General features: G+C 41.2%; 1 protein-coding gene across 7 annotated transcripts in view; it reads right to left on the bottom strand.

Annotated features, from left to right (window-relative positions):
- slc38a4 (solute carrier family 38 member 4) overlaps window positions 1-17542 on the bottom strand; it is a 32424-nt gene extending 14882 nt beyond the window's left edge. Inside the window, exons 1-5 of one of the 7 annotated variants that reach the window (XM_084909562.1) lie at window positions 17274-17542; window positions 2953-3202; window positions 2243-2317; window positions 1314-1352; window positions 208-298 (exon numbers count right to left, since the gene is read on the bottom strand). In XM_084909562.1, coding sequence (XP_084765688.1) covers window positions 208-298; window positions 1314-1352; window positions 2243-2317; window positions 2953-3068 — 321 coding nt within the window. In that variant the 5' untranslated portion in view covers window positions 3069-3202; window positions 17274-17542. The other 6 variants (XM_084909565.1, XM_084909563.1, XM_084909564.1 and 3 more) reach the window with 6 other exon arrangements.
- Between the last annotated feature and the right edge of the window lie 1957 nt (window positions 17543-19499).

Here is a 19499-nt window from a genome sequence, read left to right as displayed (position 1 = left end):
GAACACATGAAAAATTAATGTAGAACAGTAAGTGCGTCTGTGTGTATAATTAATACTTTTCATTTACTTGAATTATGAAGACAGGATGATGAATTGTTGACATGTGCATATGCATTATATGGTGAGTAAAACCGAATATGAAAATAATATAACAGATTATATTGGGAGTCAAAAGGAGCTACATAGTTGATGTGACTAAATCCTTACATATTCTTCTTCATATTTCTTCTTCTTTGGTATCCCGTTTGACAGGAACCTGTGGCTCTCTCCATCGTCATTATCATCCCCATTAAATTGGCTGTCAACATTGAGAAAGATACACGTTAGGACAAACACAGTGAGAGGTTCACCTCAAATGTGCATCAACTTTCAGTGCTATATTTTATGATGTAACCGCCTGTCATCAAATGCAGTCTTTGTGCGTAAGTGCAAGCGTGAGTGCAAGCAATAAGATGCTCAACTGTTTATATGGTTATACCAATCTACACTGCTCTCAACCCAGAGACTTCCTCTGAAGTAGAACCGTTCAAATGAGTGATGAAATATGTAGATTTTCTTTTGCAAATTATTAGTGTTAGCATTCAGTGTACCTTGACTTGGCAATGTGCAGGAAACAAAAAGACATTGGTGCCACTTATAAAAGATTTGTTAGACACAAGAAAAACAATCTACCAACACATAGTCCTCCATCCAGGACTATGGTCATCCATAAACTGACTGTGAGAAAGATATACATTAGCACATGCAGCCTCTGTATCAACTTTATGTGCTACAATTTACTATTAACTACCTAAATCTGTAGCCGTAGTCTGCAAGCAACAGAAAAGAAGCTGGACTGGTTATGCTGGTTATCTGACGACATTTGTGTGTGTCAGGGTTTTAAATGTAAACGTAAAAATTGTAACTGCACCTCTTTACACCAATCTATGCCTTTCTTCATTTGTTCTTAAAAACGCATCAACTCTAAAAACTTTTTTTTAAAAACTAGCTACCCGCTGTGGCAAGGGAGCAGCAGAAAGTAGCTAGCTGGACTGAAACACCTTCCCAATTCAATAACCACCAGTGTGCCTCACCCTGATAAACACATTATTTACATGCAATTAATCTGCCGTCTTAAAGCCAAAAGATAGACATGCCAAATGAGGAGTAACTTCGCAAGTGCAAGCACAAGTGCAGGGAGCAGAAAAGGTATTGGACTATCTATGTTGGTTATTTGTCATGAATCTGAACCTTCTGTAAAAGATTTGTCAGACACAAGGAAAAATCCACCCTCCCATAGTCCTGTGCTAGTTTTATAAAGTTCTTATTATCACCTTTGTCCTTCTCCGTCTTCATTATCATCCATAAATTGACTGTGAGGATTGAGAAAGATATACATTAGCACATGCAAACACAGCTAATGGTTAATGTCACATATGTATCAACTTTCTGCCCCACAATTTGCTTTTAACCACTTGCCATCAGCTGTAGTCTTTATGTTAAAATACAAGTGTCAGTGGAAGCAACAGAAAAGAAGTTGGACGCCAACCTATGCCCAGAAAGAAAAGAATGGACAAGAATCTGTAATAATCTGTATAAACCAACCTAAAATGAGTAATAAAATATGTTTATATTTATTCTATGACTCATTAGTGTTTGCCAAGTCTGCTAGTCTTAGTGGATGCTATGTGCAAGAAAACCAAAGCCTGGTACTGCTGGTGGTGAAAGGTTCGCCAGTAGAAGGAAAAACTATTTATTATCATACTTTTTCCTCCTTCGTATCTCATTTGGAAGGAACATATCAACCATGTTATATTCACTGGCAGAATAGAGAAAGCAACAGAATATATGTATGTATTATTGTAGGGTCTTCTATAAAATTGAATTGAATTGAAAGTTATACATTAGGACATGCAAATGTAGCTAATGGTTCAGTTCAAATATGGGTCAACTGTGGTACATCTTTTTTGTAACCAGCTGCCAATAGCTGTTGTAGTGTTTATGTTTAAATGCAAGTCTTAAGTGCAAGCAAAAGAAAAGAAAGTAGAGTCTATAGCTTTTGTCAAGCGGTTGTCCTCAAACACACCAACCTTCACCAGACAAAGACTTATATTTATTTCATTAGTGTTAGCTTTAAGTTTACACTGTCAATGTGCAGCAAACCAAAGGCTTTGGTGCTGTTGGTGAAAGATTTGTCAGACAGAAGGGAAAATCCAGCTTCCCATAGACATGTGTTAGTAATATAGAGTATTTATTATCATACTTCTGCCTCTTTGGTATCCCATTTGTCAGGAACACATTGCTTTCACCATCGTCATTATCATCCACATTATACTGACTGATAGGATTGAAAAAGATATGCATTAGGACACAAACACAGCTAGTGGTTCAGTTCAAATGTATATCAACTTTCTGTGCTATGTTTAGCTTTTTTTTAGCGAACTGCTAACAGATGTAATCTTTATGTCTATATGCAAGTGCCAGAACAAGCAACAGAAAAGAAGCTGAACTGGTTCTGCCACTTGTCTGAGGTCATTTGTGTGTCCACGTCTCAACTATATATGGAAGCTATGTGTAAAAAGATTCACTGTGCGGCTTCAGACTAAAACATATGCAATTTATTCTTAGAAACAGACCAAACATCCCAATTTATTACTCAGCAGGTGTCCTGAAGTGATGCAAACACAGAGAGTCATTCATTGAAAACATTACCGTGTTACGATTTATGATTTAATCACCTTTCTGTGCAACGAGCAGAGAAGAAGCTGTCTACGCTGATTATTTGACACCAATTTACAACTTCTGTCATTTATTCTTACAGACGCACCAATGCACATCAATTTATACCCAATCATGGTAAAGCAGGAGTCCAGAGATCAGCTTGTGATTAGATTGCCATAACCAGAGGCTTGCCCACAAAAATCCAGCCTTCTCTAGTCTACTGATATTAAGAAAGACATCACGGTCACTGACCTGCTCATGGTGGCCTTCTCACAGTCGGTGGGCTCTGTGAGTTGTTCATCAAGGCTGTCGTCGTCAGCCACTGTGGAGACTTTCCTCAGTTCCATGCGTTCCACAATTCCCGGCATAGTGGTACAGAGAGCAGGACCAGAGGCAGAGAAATGTACCTTTCTAGGATTTTCAGGGTTTAGACTTCACCGGCACAGGATACAAGAACCTTGTCAATCACCTCAGCTATATCTTGTTACCGTTGAGAAAAGTCCTGAAACAATAAAGGAAAAACAAGACAAAGTTTCAGTAACAGAATTGGCTTTTTGTCTGTTTATATGTTGCTTTCCTTTTTTTGCTGGTCTTAAACTATTCCAAGAGCTGGAATAACTGATTACAGGGGCTGTCAGTGGTTTTATTATCTGCCCTTATCAGGTTTTTGGCCTTGATGAGGAAGGCACACAGAAAGCCTTTTTGGCAGAAAGCCCTGAAGGCAAACTTCAACTTAAACATGGTTAACCATGATGTTTAACCTTTAACTATCCAAGTACTTTATGGCAGAAAGGGTTTCTTGTAGAAAGCCCCGGGGGAAGACCACTCTCACAAGAATAAAAAAATCCTTTAAGGTAAAAATGGAGCCCTCTACTCTGGAAACCCTTTCCTGGAACTGAGGGGCTTCCTAAGAGATTATATGTGCCTTGGCACTTGTTACGCAGCTTCACCTGTACCAGGAAGGGTGACCTTCTGTTAATTTTATTGCCTTTTACATTTCACACAGGCTCAATTAGTTGTGTTAATGACTAAAGTTATTTGTATCTCTTGTCTCTTTAGGAAGATATCACAACCAAGTGCTGACGTACATAATGACTGCTGAGCGGAGTCGAGTCAGCTCCAGTGACGTGAAACTAGGTCATGGATATAGCATGTCCGTGGGGTCGTCGGACCACCATCAGCAGCCCCCTTGATAATGCATGAGCTGGTTTACACAACTTAACCCTTAACATCAAAGAAAAGAAATGACACTCCACTTAGGGGCACCACCTTCAATTTCTGTAGTGTTTAAGTTATGTAAGAAGGAGGTCAACACACTGAAAGAAGACAACGTGATTATAAACGAAAATAGCAGCAACGTGATTTACAGTGCTGTTTTCCCCCCTCACACAAAGAGCTCTTTGACTGAGTTGGAAGAAAAGATCCTAAGGGCGACTCACTAATGAAAAACTAATGCAACGTGTACAGGACCAGCCAGAGCCGTGACACCGATGAACCCATGAGAAAGGACACTTCTGACATCCTCTTTTGTTTCACGGCACTCGCAGCAGTAATGATGTGGTGTAATGCATTGAGAAGAACAAATATGTTAATGTAAAGTTAACGGAACAGCTCGGCAAACCACATTTACCTATTCACACAGCTCTTTCTTCTGCCATGAACTTAACATACACTAATGCAGACCTTCCCAAAGTGTGGGGCCCGCCCCCTAGGGGGGGCGCAGAGCCATGGCAGGGGGGGCGCGGGATGAAAAGGGGGGAAAAAAAACAAAACGCTTGGACACTGCTAGCACGGGCGCCTACAGAACCGCAAAGCAGGAGATGAAGCATCGCTGAATATGTTTCCAAACCAACTTCATTCTAAGCCAAAGACTAGAAAATATGGTGAAGCATATCATCCCTTTGGCTTCACCTGCACAAGTGCCGAGGTAGGTCTCCCCTGCAGAATTGGTTTTCCCTTTGTCGGGAGCAGCGCTGGGCTGTTTAAATCACGGACAAACAGTATCCCACATTCGTGATTTTTAGTTCACAAACACTTCTTGTAATGACTAACTACTCCTGACATTTCGGAGATGTTAGCTAAAGTTACAGTGGGATACAAATAATATCAGGCTGATCCTGCCACGATTTGTTCCCCCGGTTCAAATCACGGACAAACAGTATCCCACAGCTGTTTATGTTTTAAAACCTATTTTGCACAGAGAGGCATATTTTGAAAAATGTATTGATAGCAATGTTGAATATTATTACACAGGAAAAAAAACCAACTACACGTAAAATAATCACATCGTGACGCTTCTGCCTTTGTAAATGGAGGGACAGTAACTGCGTGTGTATATGTAAGTGTGTAAAACCTGCAGATAGTCAGATTAACAGTATTTTGTCATCTATCTGCCATTCTGCAATTCATCTCATGTAAACAATAACGTGGCGCACAGCGTGACGTGAAAAAAAAAAGTGACATACCTTTGACTTTGCGACGAACTCTGTATTCCTCGTCCACACGTAAACGCAAAAAAAGAGTTTTAAAAAAATCTCAGTTTTCGGTGATTCGAAACGTCGTTTACGTGTGGACGAAACAGCTGCGTGTAGGTAGGTACGTAGCGTAAATTAGTTAGTAGTTTATTTTCTTACTACCTGTAATTTATTGCAGATTACTTGTATTTGCTTAATTGTTTACTAAATGTTTGAGGTGTGAAATAAACCGCAATGGAGCAAAATATGGGTGTGTGTGGTTGGAGGATGTGTGCGTGCGTGTGCGTCCGCGCGTGCACGTGGGGGGCGTGAACATTTTTCTTGTAAAACAAAGGGGGGGCCAGCAAATAAAGTTTGGGAACCACTGCACTAATGGATTAATTGATGTGCAACTGTGGCAGTTTGCATGAGTCAACATGCAGGCTGGAAGAGCTGGAGTAAACTGAACCACCAACCTTCGGATTAGCACACACAGTAAAATAAATGCAACTCTCATGCCTGTATCCCAAATATGCAGCTACAAAAAAGACAAAAGATAAGCAGATATTAATGGCACAATACGAGACTTCCAACCATTTCATACACCACTGGACCAGGTAAACTGTAACACTGCACACTTTCACTGCTCTTCTAAAGCCCATCCAACAGCTTGCAGCAACAACTGGTGAAATAACCACTTGCGACACAATGTAGGTGGATCCCGAGTTAAACTTGACTCAATTTTGAGGTGAATGACTCGAGTGACTGTCAGTGTTTGACTTACATCAGGGTAGGTAAATACAATCGAACATTACATTCACAACCAAGACCCGAAGTGTCTGTAGTGCCCGACCGTCAGTTACAAAGCAAAGCCTAATGAGCAAATACGTAGATATGGACAGGTCTTTATTCTACCTTGATTACCTTTATGCATAATGATAGCTTTGCTTCTTTGCACTGAATCAAACAGTGTTTTAAACCAACCATTGGGTTTTTCATGCAAATTTCTGATAATGCCACAATACGACAACAACTGTAACATCAACGATGAACAAAAACCTTCCCACAACCACCTGATGATAATCAAGTGGAGCAGTAAAAACATAGTTGAGCTACCATCCATCCGCAAGTGGTCAGTCTTAAGGACAGCTGATAGAAATACAAAGACCTGCAACTTCTAAAGAGGGAAGCGGTTGAGCCACTTCAAAGTGTAAACAAGCGTTTGCAGTCAAAACTTGAGCTCTTTTGGATACACTACCAGGGGTGTTCAATGTCCTGGCCGATGCAGTTGAGACCTTCTTTCACAAAAACTTATTGTTACTGACAGGTTGTTGTACTTTCTGTGAAGTAAAGCCATAATAGTTTTGAGCCAACAGAGATTAGGTGGCTGTGTCATCGTTAAAAGCCACATCACACACACCGCTACACCTAATCTCTCAAAGTCCTTGTCTGCCGTGCTGTTAGAGGGAAATGGAGACTGGGGTTCGCTCTCTGCAGCCAAGAGGATTAACCTGTCAAGCTGGGTTAAAATGATGTGTTGATACAACCATTACTTATAGAAACCCACATTAAGTACTTCCCACCATCGGTAAAATTAATCTTTATAGGTTGCTGGAATTTGTTCATTTTTTTTCCAAACCCGAACCATCTATCTCACTCCTGAGGCCATGCTAGGTAAAGCCACATACAGAAACTTCAAACCGCTACCAAAACATTTTTAAAGACTCCAGAGACAACACACAGTTCATACAATATGCATTTAAAGATGTTGACTTTGTTCTTTCAACATGTTTCAAGGCAAATCACACAGCAGCAGTCATTTTAAGTTTCTTCTCATATATAGAATGTCTGCCATAGTGCTATAGACTGTATGCAGTCATGGTAAGATAAGACATTGGTCTTATCTAAAGTGTTTGGCAAAAAAGGAAAAGAAGCCAGGCTTAAAAAAATACAGTAATTTGTAAATTTAGAATGAGAGCCCTTTACCCATTTAGTCTGAAACCATTCGCCTTCAGTGTACACACAAACTGTTGCATCAGCCACGGTCTACAAGTCTTGGCACGAGCAAACACACCGCTTTATAGCTAAGTGAGTGAAGTCAATGCTCTAAACTTCTACGTGTTACACAGAAAATTCCTTGAAAGCAAACATTACACGTGTTTCTGTTTTACCCCCCACTCAACATTTGCACAACAGAGGTCCTACCTGCTGTGCATGGCATGGCTCACTTTTTCAAGAAAAAAATTTCCCTAAACAAACAAGCTCACTTACTGAAAGGTTTCTTAAAGCAGTTCTAGGAAGGTTCCTTGTTTGTCCTCCCTTTTTGAATGAATAGATTTGAAGAAAAACAGACAGAAGACAGACGAGTGGATGGGTGAGGTGCTCTGGCCCTTTTGTGACTCAGGTAAGACAGGAAGCTTTTAAAAGAGAGGAAGGAGGGCCTCTGTCAGCCAATCAGGATGCGCAGTTTGCTCAGACTCCTCCTTTTTTGATCAGTCATAAGCAGGGTCGTAACCCTGATAGCTCACTCCCAATCTCCACCAACACCACCCACTTGGTATGCATACATGTATATACACATCCGACTCAACAAATATAATCGAGGAGAGCACACGGAGAATAAACTATATACACTCACTGAAGGACGGATAGAGCTACACTGTAACGTGGCCAGTTTGATCATCGGCATCGGACTGAAGATACCAGCGTGCACCAACTCTTAAATACCCTCAGCAGCTTCAAGACACGACCACATGACAGGACACATGACCACTTATAAATGGACCTAAATCATACAGATCAAACACAGGTGGTCTGTATGATTTAGGTCACAGAAAACTGCAGACTGGACTGGTCTCTGACACACACACACACACACACACACACACACACACACACACACACACACACACACACACACACACACACACAAAATTGCTTGCACATGCAGCAGGCACACAGATGCCCAGACACAGACATACTGTAGGCGACTGTCAGTGTTTTCAGTAGTAGGCCGTGCCACAGGCTGACCAATCAGATGGCTCACTGTCTGGATGTCGGCGTGCCCAAGGTCATGTTTGTGTCAGAGATGGGTTTTTTTTTTTACTTTGTAATGCAGTTCAAATAGAAGAAAACACACACATGTACAGATCACTTAAGGTACAAAGGCACTATTTTCTTCCTCAGAACATAGGGCATTGAGCTTGTAAATGCTGAACATGAAAACATATGTTTTAAATATAGACTCCAAATGCTGAACTGCTACAAAGTCTTCATTTATACGATACTTTACTGTGTTTTAATGTTTAAATAAATTCAGAAAATTAACTTTAGCCCACACGAGCCATTATTACTCCGCATACTTGGCTGCAAATAAGGACTAGCTGCTGTCCAGTTTGTAGTGAAACTGTGAAAAGTATAACCTAAAATGGGAAACAGGGACCGTTTGCTTTTGAAATATGTCACCTGCAGCTCTGCACAACTTTATCTCTTATCGTCTCAACTTTTTACCGTCTCTGTTGCACTTTTTCACGTTTCACTACCACTCGTCTAGTAGTTAGCAAGGCGAGCACAACCTGACAAATCTTGAGCAATGTGTGTGTGAGATCATGTGAGAAACTTCAAAATGTACCAGAGCAAGAAAGCAGTAATAATAATCTCACTTTAAATGCAGGTAAAATCAAATTCATCCCAAAAGTTTGACACAAATCAGAAAAATGATGAAGCTGAAAAATGCACAGGAGAGACAATTTCTGTGAAAGCTAAACTATGTGTGTGTGTGTGTGTGTGTGTGGGGGGGGGGGGTGTGTCTTCACATACATGCTCGGCTAATCACCTGACTAAGCATCAACCCCCGAAGACACAGATTCGGGGGTTGGGAAAGAAACTTCTGAGCTGAGCTGAAAAGCAACTAGCAACAAAAGTGTCTGAGGTCAGAGTTTGAGGTCACATGATTAGCACTGCAAACAAAACAAAGACTTGAAGTATCCGTTGGAGGCAAAGACACGTGCTGGCTTCAGCCAATCCATTCAATGATCTATATCTGCCTCAGTTCCAGCCTACAACTATAAAAACATAAACCTAAAGGACCAGTCCACCAACTTTGCTCATTTAAAATGAAGGTTTTTAGTATAAAAAGTACAAAAACAAAAACTTTCTTTATGTACTATAATGTCTCTATACAAGTTTACCAAATTGGGGTAAGAAATATGTGGCTGAAAATATTGCAAAGTTGCTACAAGCATTTACAAATACAGATATTTATCATATTCAGAAATATGTCAGTATCTAAAAATCCTTTTTTGAATCTTCCGATTCTTCTTCCTTTTAGGTGTTTTTTTGAGTAATAATAATAATGATAAACAATCCTGGAATTGAAACTTCACTTATTTACTGATAGGTTTGTGCAGAACAGGGTGTAAGAGTTCATGTTCTCAGTTCTCTTCTCACTGGGTTCAGTAAAGGTTGATCATTGCTCACGCTGTTATCTCTACCCACATTTTGAGCCATTAGCATGTCCCCAGTCAATGTTTTGGGAACACTTTGTCATTTAACTGGCAGAGCCCACCTACTGCTGGTGTTTGCCACCACACTCTGGCTATTCTTTGTCTAATTCTTCATCATAAAGTTTGCTAAAGTGATTGCCTAAATAAGAGATGAGGTAACCATGTGGTTCTTCCAGATTAGAGAGTACACGTTGTTACTCTCCCGCTTTAACTGCATGTCTGTAGCGGAAGAACAACAAACTATGACCAAAACATCGTTGGCACCATCAACTTTAACTTCTCTTTGTATCTTTATTGTTAGTGAAGCCCAAACCTCTCAACTCCATGTGACTGGGTGCAAATACCAAACAACTTGCAAGTAAATCATTAGTTGTCCTCTGTCAGCACGTGTTTCTAAGTAAGTGCTATGTACATCATATGATACTTAGCAATTATATTTGTGGAGATCCCTTCAAGATAATCTCAAAAATATTCAATAACACATACATTAAAAATATAAGCTTAATTCAAATGACTAAAGTTACTTTCAACATTTTTTTGTAAACATTCTAAAAGTTAGCGCAAAGTTGTCCTGGCGTGCTTACGTCAAAAAGAAGTCACACACATCACAGTAGCTGCAAATTGCAACCACATTCCTCCACCTGAAACCACAAATTCAATTTAATGAGGCAGTTTGGATGTACAACGGTAGCTGTTAAAGAGAAGCTGAACCAGCTGGTTCATACCTGACACCAGTAGCCTGCCAGCCTCTCTTGGGCTTTAAACGATTAAAATGAACAAAACGTTATCAGTCAGCAGAAATGACCGCTAGTTGTTTGCAGGTCAACAGAATGAGTCACTAAGAATCAAACTGTTCTTCTTATGATGCACTTTGCTTTAAAAATTGTGCTACAACCAGCCACAAAACTTACTGTTAAGAAGCAATTGGGTACCCTGCCACTAGGTGAAGGTAAAGCAATATTCTGGGTAACAGATTAAATAACAAACTGTATGGTGAGTTTAATACAGGAGTACATGTCTATGCTGCAGTATTGTTTGATCTGTTGGCAAATTGATATATTTAATCACATATAGAAAAACACATATAGAAAAAAAAAATAGGGGTGGTAGACATTCATCCATCCATCCATCCATTCGCTTCCGCTTATCCTTTTCAGGGTCGCGGGGGGTGCTGGAGCCTATCCCAGCTGTCATAGGGCGAGAGGCAGGGTACACCCTGGACAGGTCGCCAGTCTGTCACAGGGCCACAGGGTGGTAGACATTGTTTATAGAAATCGACATAAATATGGGCCTCATTGTATGTTTACATGCAGCAAACTCTATTTACCTGCATGCATGCATCAATGGTCAACTACTACACTCAGTCAGACACTGACCACCTCCATTGAGTGCATAATAAAAAATTAGAATGCAAGATTTTGCTCAATCAAATAAACATCCATGTAGGAAAGGAGATTTTCATACCTTAATTTTCATTAAGTTATCGTTTAATTATGGTTTACCTGCACATCAGCAACATGCACCAGACAAAAATGCATATAATGCTGAAACAAAGGTGACTTTGAAAGCTGGATTGGATCACATAGCCTAAAATACATGCATACAGTTATCTGACAACCTTTTGATATGGTTCCTAAGTACAGTTAACTTGACTTATTAAGTTACCCTGTGAAATGATGTAATACTAATACTAACACTGGACTAATATGGCACACTTTGGAGATGTCAAAAATGAGTATACTCAATATTTGTTAAATTAGATGTTACTGTTATAAAATCAGTATCATATGACACTTTTATAAGGTGTTACTATTCATAAATGCTAGAAACTAGCCATTTTAACCAAACGCCACATTCCAACCAGAAATATCACCAAGACCTAGAAGAACAGTGTTACTACCTCGGACAATCCCTGCTTTCTAAAACTAGTGAAACTTTTGAAGCACAAAACAGTTTTGCTAACCTTAGGTTTGCTTACACTTTCCAGTCATTTCACAACTGCCAAAACATGAAATCCTATGATAGATGGATGAACAATAAAGTGTTATCTCTAAAGTCTTATCTGTGAAGAGAAAAAGCCATACAGCCAAGACTGGAATCCCCAACGAGAGATCTTGCTATGATTGCAACTCGTTTTGTAAACAGTCCGAATATGTACTGATAACAGATAACGACAGCTGAAGCTCATGGAGCTAAAAGTTCTTTTTCATGAGCGCAAAAAATACCAAACTGTCCATTAAACCAGTGAAGTCCATCTGCCTCTGCTGCCTAAGAACAGTGACAGAAATCAAAGCGTTCTGAATCTGCAAAGAATTATGACAGCCTAACCATAGCTACTGGTGAGGCGTGTCATCTGTGGATGGCTTAACATTCACTTGTGTCCCTGCAGCAAGAACTATAACCACATATGAGAGAGTGTGAGAGAGGCACGCATGCTCCTTCAGATCATCCAGTTTGTCATTGTTTGCACTTGGGACGAATTCATCATGTGTGACATGTGGACGACAACTCCCTCCTCCCTTCTGTAAATTTCCCTTGCTGCTGCGCTGGAATCGAATATCACATTTTCACATGTTGAGTGCATATGAACAGACTATCCTGGAAGGCTGCGTTCGTGCTATTCATATCTAGTTTGAAACTGCTACCATTTGGAAGGGTTAGGAATCTATTTCTTGATTTTGATGTTCCATAGAGAAGTTCAATTTTTAATGTTCTGCTTCTGTAGGGTAAAGTAAGCACAGAGGACTGAGTGTTCCCAGAAAAGGTGTGGTGGCTGGTAACTTTTTTTTCAACCTCAGTCCTGAGGTATTCCCTCTAGTCTGGAACAAATAATCACATACAACGACTCTCCTGAATAAGGGCAACTTTATACTACATCCAAAGTGCTAGGTTAGCTGGTTAGATAATTCCTCTCAACTGTTTTCCAACATTTTCTGTTCATTTCCCGTTATCGTTTCACAGTGACGGGCTAGATGTGTGAAGGTAAAGAAGAAGACGGGGTTTGAACGCACCTCTGTCATTTCATGCGATCACTGTGATGTATGTGGCCACTGAAAACAACTGCAAACACTTTTTGACGTAGCCAAACAGCACATGGTGTGACCTATTTCTAACATAATATGGAACGGCTCTTATTGCCGGTGACATTGAAGATACCAGTTTGCGTCCACTGTTAGGCGACAGCAGTGTCGGAAGTGAAGGAACGAATCGTTTCATTTATTCAAAAGAAACTGTTACATAAAGATGGAGATTTCTATGACGAATATCAAACAAGTAACACACAAAAAACAACCAAAAAAAAGCCCATATTGACAAAAAACTTTGACCTTAGACCTAAAGTAAACACCATATTGACCTTTTGGACATAAACCTGGTGTGTCCAAACCTGTTTGTGAACCCCGGAGACTTTCTCTCTCTGTCGATCTTATCAGTTAATATTGATTTGCCAGCTCATGTCTGCTAATAGTGACGACAGCATTTTGTTTTGTAACAATGTGTAATTCTTCACAAGCTCAAGGTTTCACCCTTGACTCTAGCTGGAGGAGTGGACGATGACTTCAGAAGGGGCTAATGGGCCAGAGAAGGGTTTTTGTTTCCTGTTACGTCAAAGGCTCAGTTCTCGATGTCTTCAGTTTCAGTTTGATTAAAATTAAGCTAAAAGACTAAAACCAGTTCCATCTGTGGTCTTTTCCACCATGAAAAATAACCCGTGGGTGTAATTTGAGCGCTTGGAGCCAGTAACTTTTGTTAGGTCACCTGTATAAAGACGTCACTACCCAATGCACAGAGGAGACAGACTGTTCTCTCAGTAGGAGAACACATTTACGAAATAACCTGCTTCTTTTCATGTTTCTCTAGTTGGCACCATTTTGAACTCTGGATATCTTCATCACGCCATAGTAAGAACTTTCCACATAACAGTCTGCATTTTAAGTTCACTTTAACACAGAACTACTCTGGCTGCTTATGTAAAGCTGACACCTTTGTCCCTAGCAGCTTTATAAAATGTAATTGAAGCATACAATATTGAATTAGGAGAAACAGAAAAAGAGTCTTTACACTACACAAGCATGAATTCAGGTCCCTTTAATTACATTAACTGGGTCTAAGGAAGGAATTGCAGAAGAAAAATGGAGAATATTTTAGTGACCATGAACCCAGTGTTCTCTGATTATTCAGAGGCGCTATGTGGGATATTTAGAACTACAATCATATCAAGTGCTCTGCACTAATCTCTTGCTAAGGCACTGACTCATAGTTCTGATTCCTGGCAGACAGATAAAAAAAGAAAATATTTAAATATATTACCTCTCTCATGCACAGTGTTGCCTACATGAAACTCGTGTTTACCTTTTCAGGGACTTGCTAACATTAGGTAAACTCAGAGTTACTCTGGGTAAATTATAAATGCTACATTTTTAGGAAAGGCAGAAGTATCTTGGGAAGTCTGTATATTGTCCTTTCTTCAGAGGTTTTAGATGAGAATATTCTAACACTCTCAAGTCTGCAGGACAAATATGAAGGCAGAGTAAGCATGGGGAGACAGTTAGCCTAGCTAAGCCCCCAGTCACACAGGCCTATAACCAGGTTGTTAACTGCAGGGTAACCACTGATCATGAGGGGAAAATGTACATTCCCCAACAAGTTGTGAGTGGTTGAGAGCAGTCAATGTGATATCACTTGCTAAAGCCCCATTCACACAGGCCTTGAGAGCTGGCAGTCACCTGTCCTGCTATGTATTCCGCGAATGCTTAGCAAGTGGTTGCACTGTCACTACCATGAAATTGCGTTGCAAAGACGTGTGCAACTATGGATAACAATTAAGGAGGTTTTTGAAGCAGTACTCTTTTTATGACCAGTTTCACCTGGTGAAAGCTAGCAAACTCCAGCAATCACTTGTCAAACGGTCGGGAAATACATGGGTCGACAGGTCTCCAGGGCTATGTGACTGACACCTGATATGCTTGCTAGCTGAAAAAAATAGTTTACGAGTTTCTATCACTCCCTCTCTTTGCCTTCTTTTCCTTTTGTGGTTTTCTCCTTGACATTTACCCCAGGTGTACCACAATCAGTCAACTGAGGAATGCCACCTAAAACTACAAAAAAACAAAACAAAAAAACCTAATCAGGAATCACACCTTATTCCCTCCACAGGAGTTTTTAAAGTGCTCAAGCAGCTGTGTTGGCAAACATCCCACAGTGCTTAGAGGACACTGAACCCCTGCAGCTGACCCCTGACCACCCTGTTGGCGAGAAAAAGAAAAGGGGGAAATTCCCTCCAAGGTTCTGCTAAGTTTTACATTAGAAAAAAGCTGGATTACTGCATACAGGCAGGTGGTTACCTCAGTGAACAGCTCAGGTTTGTGAATTATGCAATCATTCAGTTCACACATTATACAGTGTATTTACCTTTTCACATTCCCATTGAATGTGCCGACAGCATTCTGGAAAACTGCCAGTTGCTTCTGTGCTTTGTGGCACTGGCTCAGTGCATCTTTGTATGATATCCATTCCTTTGAAACTGACACGGCATCTGGCTTGTGGATCATTTGCTCATACTCCAAGTTAGATCAGCCAGTGCAGGCAATATTTCAGCTCCCAGCTGCGCAGCAGGATCTGACCTACATGTGTCATTCAGGTATCCATGGAGTCAGTGAGGAGTAAGGCTTCACGAGCTCCAAGCTCTAACATGTGCAGGAATTTCCTTCCCACCTTTATCTTGGAAAAGCAGTTAAAATAACTGTAATGGCTGCTTTCACAGAGACCTTTGCAGTCAGCTGGTGTAAGACTGAAAGGCACTGCACTGATATTAAACATGGAGGTTAGTTTAACCAGCGTGCAGCTGGTGAAATAGTTGGAAACTGCTCAGTTGGTACGTGATCCACAAAACCTTTTCCAAGCTGGAAACACGCTTATGTTATGCTTCTACAATCCTTTGACTCGACCATACTCTTTAAAAGAAGTTACAGTTTAGGAAGTTGTCAAACTTCATTAAAGTGCACTTCTGCTCAAGAGCTGGAATGACCCACTGCCATTGAGGCAATGGGCCATTTCAAATTTCTTATAAACTTAGGTTACACATTTACTCTGTAGTAATTATTAAAGCTGCAGCCAGGTAATAACTTTTTTTCAATAACTGATAGCCATTACGTCTCCACACAGTCTTTACACCACAAGTGTTTACGACTGCCACCACCACATTCCTCAAAGAAAACACGCCCACATCTAGAAACTTAAATATCCATGTAGGTGGAGTCATACTCAGACCTCTATTATGCAAGTAGGGAGAAAAGAAAAATCTAGGCCTTGGTTTGAAAGTGTACAGTCACTGTGTAGCAACTGGGTATTTTTAGCTTTCAGAATGGCAGCGACAGAACCTTAAGTCACCACTTAAATACGCCCAAGCCTGCAGATTCTCCAGGCTCAATCTAAGTCTTTGTTTTCAGTCCTGTGCTGTCACCTGGCTGTCTGCCACTAAGACCAGTGTTCTCCAATTTCAAACCAAAAGGCGCTCAAGAGAGTAAAGTGGAAAGTGAAAAGCATCCCATTATAAAAACCTCACTCTTTATAATCTGTAATCTATTATGATGCCCACAGTCAAAAAAATTGATCTTCTAGGTGGTAACTGAGGGGCACACCATGACAGACAAAGAAAAACAAACAAACAAACAAAAAGCGTGGACATGAAATCTCGTCAAAATAAACTGAGATTAACCATATAAGCATCCCCATCAAAGCATGGGGACAGTATGAGCTTGTGATTGCAGTCATAACATATCTATTAGTCCTCAGAGGGCTTCCTCAAGCCACGCTCAGCGTGCCTCGCTCCGCTGTTACATAAACCACGATCCTTTCTTTCTTTAAGCATCTTCTCCAGCTGCTCACTGCTTCAAAAATCATTACTGGAATTGTATTATATACAGAGACTTTATGAGTCACAGAAACTATGGAAAGTGAAAAAAAGCAGGGAAATGTTAAATAAAAAGCGAGATGCAAATTGGAAACGTTATTAGCCGCCTTTGTGTAGCTTTTTTTCTGCGGTTTCAGTGAACGCGGAAAAGCGTGCAAAACACACACAAGCTCCACGCAAAATCCACGTTTGCTGCATGCGATCAACTGGTGGCTCGAGAAACCATCTTGTTAAGACAATAAATGCTCACACAAAAAAAAGAAAGAAAAAAAGCGCAATTTTCTCTTATAAATAAAGACACGTTTGGCGCTGTTTATTGACTTCAGGCACCACCCTGCAGGAAGCCTCCGCACACAGACGCTCCTTATCTAAAGACACGCTTTACTGTAGAAAGAAACCCGATAAAAAAACAAAAAACAACAACGAATAAGCATGCATGCAAACCCAAATAAACCCGCGCACAAGTGAGCTCTTTGTCATTATTATTATTTATGATTTGACTTACATGTTCTAATTTTAGTCATTAAACCTCACCACACTGCTTACCAGGCGGGGGGAAGCCCTCCGAGTCAAACTGCCCGCTTCCAGAGTATCAGAAAGGGAGGGTAATGATTAGGCAGCTAATCACAAGAAGGATGGGAAAAAAAAACAAAAAAACAAACTTAAAGTAAAGAGCAGATGTTAATGGAAATGTCGGGGTCTTACCTACTGTGTAAGAGCGGCGCAGGAGGAAGCGGACTACTGGAAACGAGCGCTTCAGACCCTTCCCATTTAACAAGCAAGGACACTGAATGGAAATTTCCATCTGCCATGCGATGATAGCAACTCTTTAAGCGTCGTGTTACACCCACCGCTGCTGGGGGCTCCTTCTTCTCCCAATTACCTCATTTGATTTGAGGAGACACTTAAACAGCCCAGAGCTCAGAAAGTGACGGTCTGAGTGGAGTCGCTCAGTCAGTCTTTTACCAGTTTTTCCACCTGAAACAGGCGTTGTAGTCTTAACCATTTTATAATGAGTGTCCAATTTTATGTTTGGGCAGTGTTTAGGATAAATACAGGTTTAATGACAGGGAGTCGTTGTTTACATTGTGGCTGACCACGTTGTTGGAGAAAAAACAGCTTCACGCTGCCAGTTCAGTGCAATTCACTGCTTTTAAAGCGAGCAGGGCCAGGAACGGACTTATCATTTGAGCGTTCCTGTGGTGGTGGCCAAGTTTGAGGAAGCTGCAGTTTACTGTCGCCTTTATTTGCCATGCATTTATTATCCATTGTATTATTTTACTGCCTTGCATTAACTACTTTCCCCCAAAAGGAATAAATATTACACAAATACACATTAAATCTTAGTGTCGTGAGTTTTAACAGCAGGCATAGAAATCTAAGCCTTTGTGGGATGGATTCAGCAAGGTGTTGAAATATTGCTGGCAGATTTTGGTGTGACAGCATTACAGAGTTGCTGCAGATTTATCAGTTACACGTTCATGGTGCGACTCTCCCGTGTAACATCCCAAAAGTGCTCTATTAAATTGGGATCTGGTGACTGTGACACTGGTTAGTGCACGTTAGAACAAAACTTCAGTTGGCAAAGTGTGCCAACAAAGTATCTCCCACACCGTTACACATTACAGCAGCAGGAGAAAGATCCATGCTTTCATGTTGTTTATGGCAAACTCTGAATGTCACAGCAGAAATTAAGACTCAGCCCATCAGGCTGAGTTTGTCCAACTTGTGAACCTGTGCAAACTGTTTCCTGGTATTTGCTGTGGTAATCTGCAGGCTTGGGTGTAATGAGTTGTTATTTGAGTTACTGTTGCCTTCCTATCAGCTTGAATGCGTCTTTCCATTCTCCTCTGACCTCAGGCATAGTCCAGACATTTTCACCAAGAGAAGTGCCGCCCACTGCCGCTCACTGCCGCCCACTGCCGCCCAATGCCGCTCACTGCCGCCCAATGCCGCTTACTGCCGCTCACTGCCGCCCACTGCCGCTTACTGCCGCTCACTGCCGCCCACTGCCGCCCACTGCCGCTTACTGCCGCTCACTGCCGCCCACTGCCGCCCACTGCCGCTTACTGCCGCTCACTGCCGCTCACTGCCGCCCACTGCCGCTTACTGCCGCTCACTGCCGCCCACTGCCGCTCACTGCCGCCCACTGCCGCCCACTGCCGCTTACTGCCGCTCACTGCCGCTCACTGCCGCCCACTGCCGCCCACTGCCGCTTACTGCCGCTCACTGCCGCCCACTGCCGCTCACTGCCGCCCACTGCCGCTTACTGCCGCTCACTGCCGCTTACTGCCGCCCACTGCCGCCCAATGCCGCTTACTGCCGCTCACTGCCGCCCACTGCCGCTCACTGCCGCCCACTGCCGCTTACTGCCGCTCACCGCCACTCATTTTCTGTTTTTCATACCATTCTCTAGAAAAACCACAGATGGTTGTGTGGAAAACTCCCAGCAGATCAGCAGTTTTTGAAAGACTCAGATCAGCCTATCTGGCATAAACAATCATGGCACATTCAAAGTCACTTAAATCACCTTTCTTCCCCATTTTGGTGCTCAGTTTGAGCACCTTTTCTTCCATGAAAATAAAATAGGAACCACTTGTCAAAGAATTACTTGATGCGATGTGTCTGTTGCTGAAAACCTTCTTTGCTATCTTTTCCTCATCACTGGGCCAAACACTGTTTGACCGATCTAAAGGAGATATTACTGGATAAGCCTATTGAGACTGGGTGTCTTCACAATATGGTGTGTTTGTATGTAATACATCGAACTTAATGCAAACATTTTAAAACAATATGAAATGGACTCAACAGTTTTTCTTACATTTTGTAGATTTTCAATATTTCTTCCAGTGTTTGCAGTACTCTCTGTCTGTCTTTCATTACAAACAATTATCTGCCAGATAACTTAGCTATATATGTACAATCTCTCTC

The sequence above is a fragment of the Perissodus microlepis genome, chromosome 17, assembly GCF_051167445.1.
Source record: "Perissodus microlepis isolate ML-2025 ecotype Zambia chromosome 17, ASM5116744v1, whole genome shotgun sequence".
NCBI classification, from domain to species: Eukaryota; Metazoa; Chordata; class Actinopteri; order Cichliformes; family Cichlidae; genus Perissodus; species Perissodus microlepis.
The sequence above is the reverse complement of the archived record's forward strand: the minus strand, read 5'-3'. Positions and strand labels throughout refer to the sequence as shown.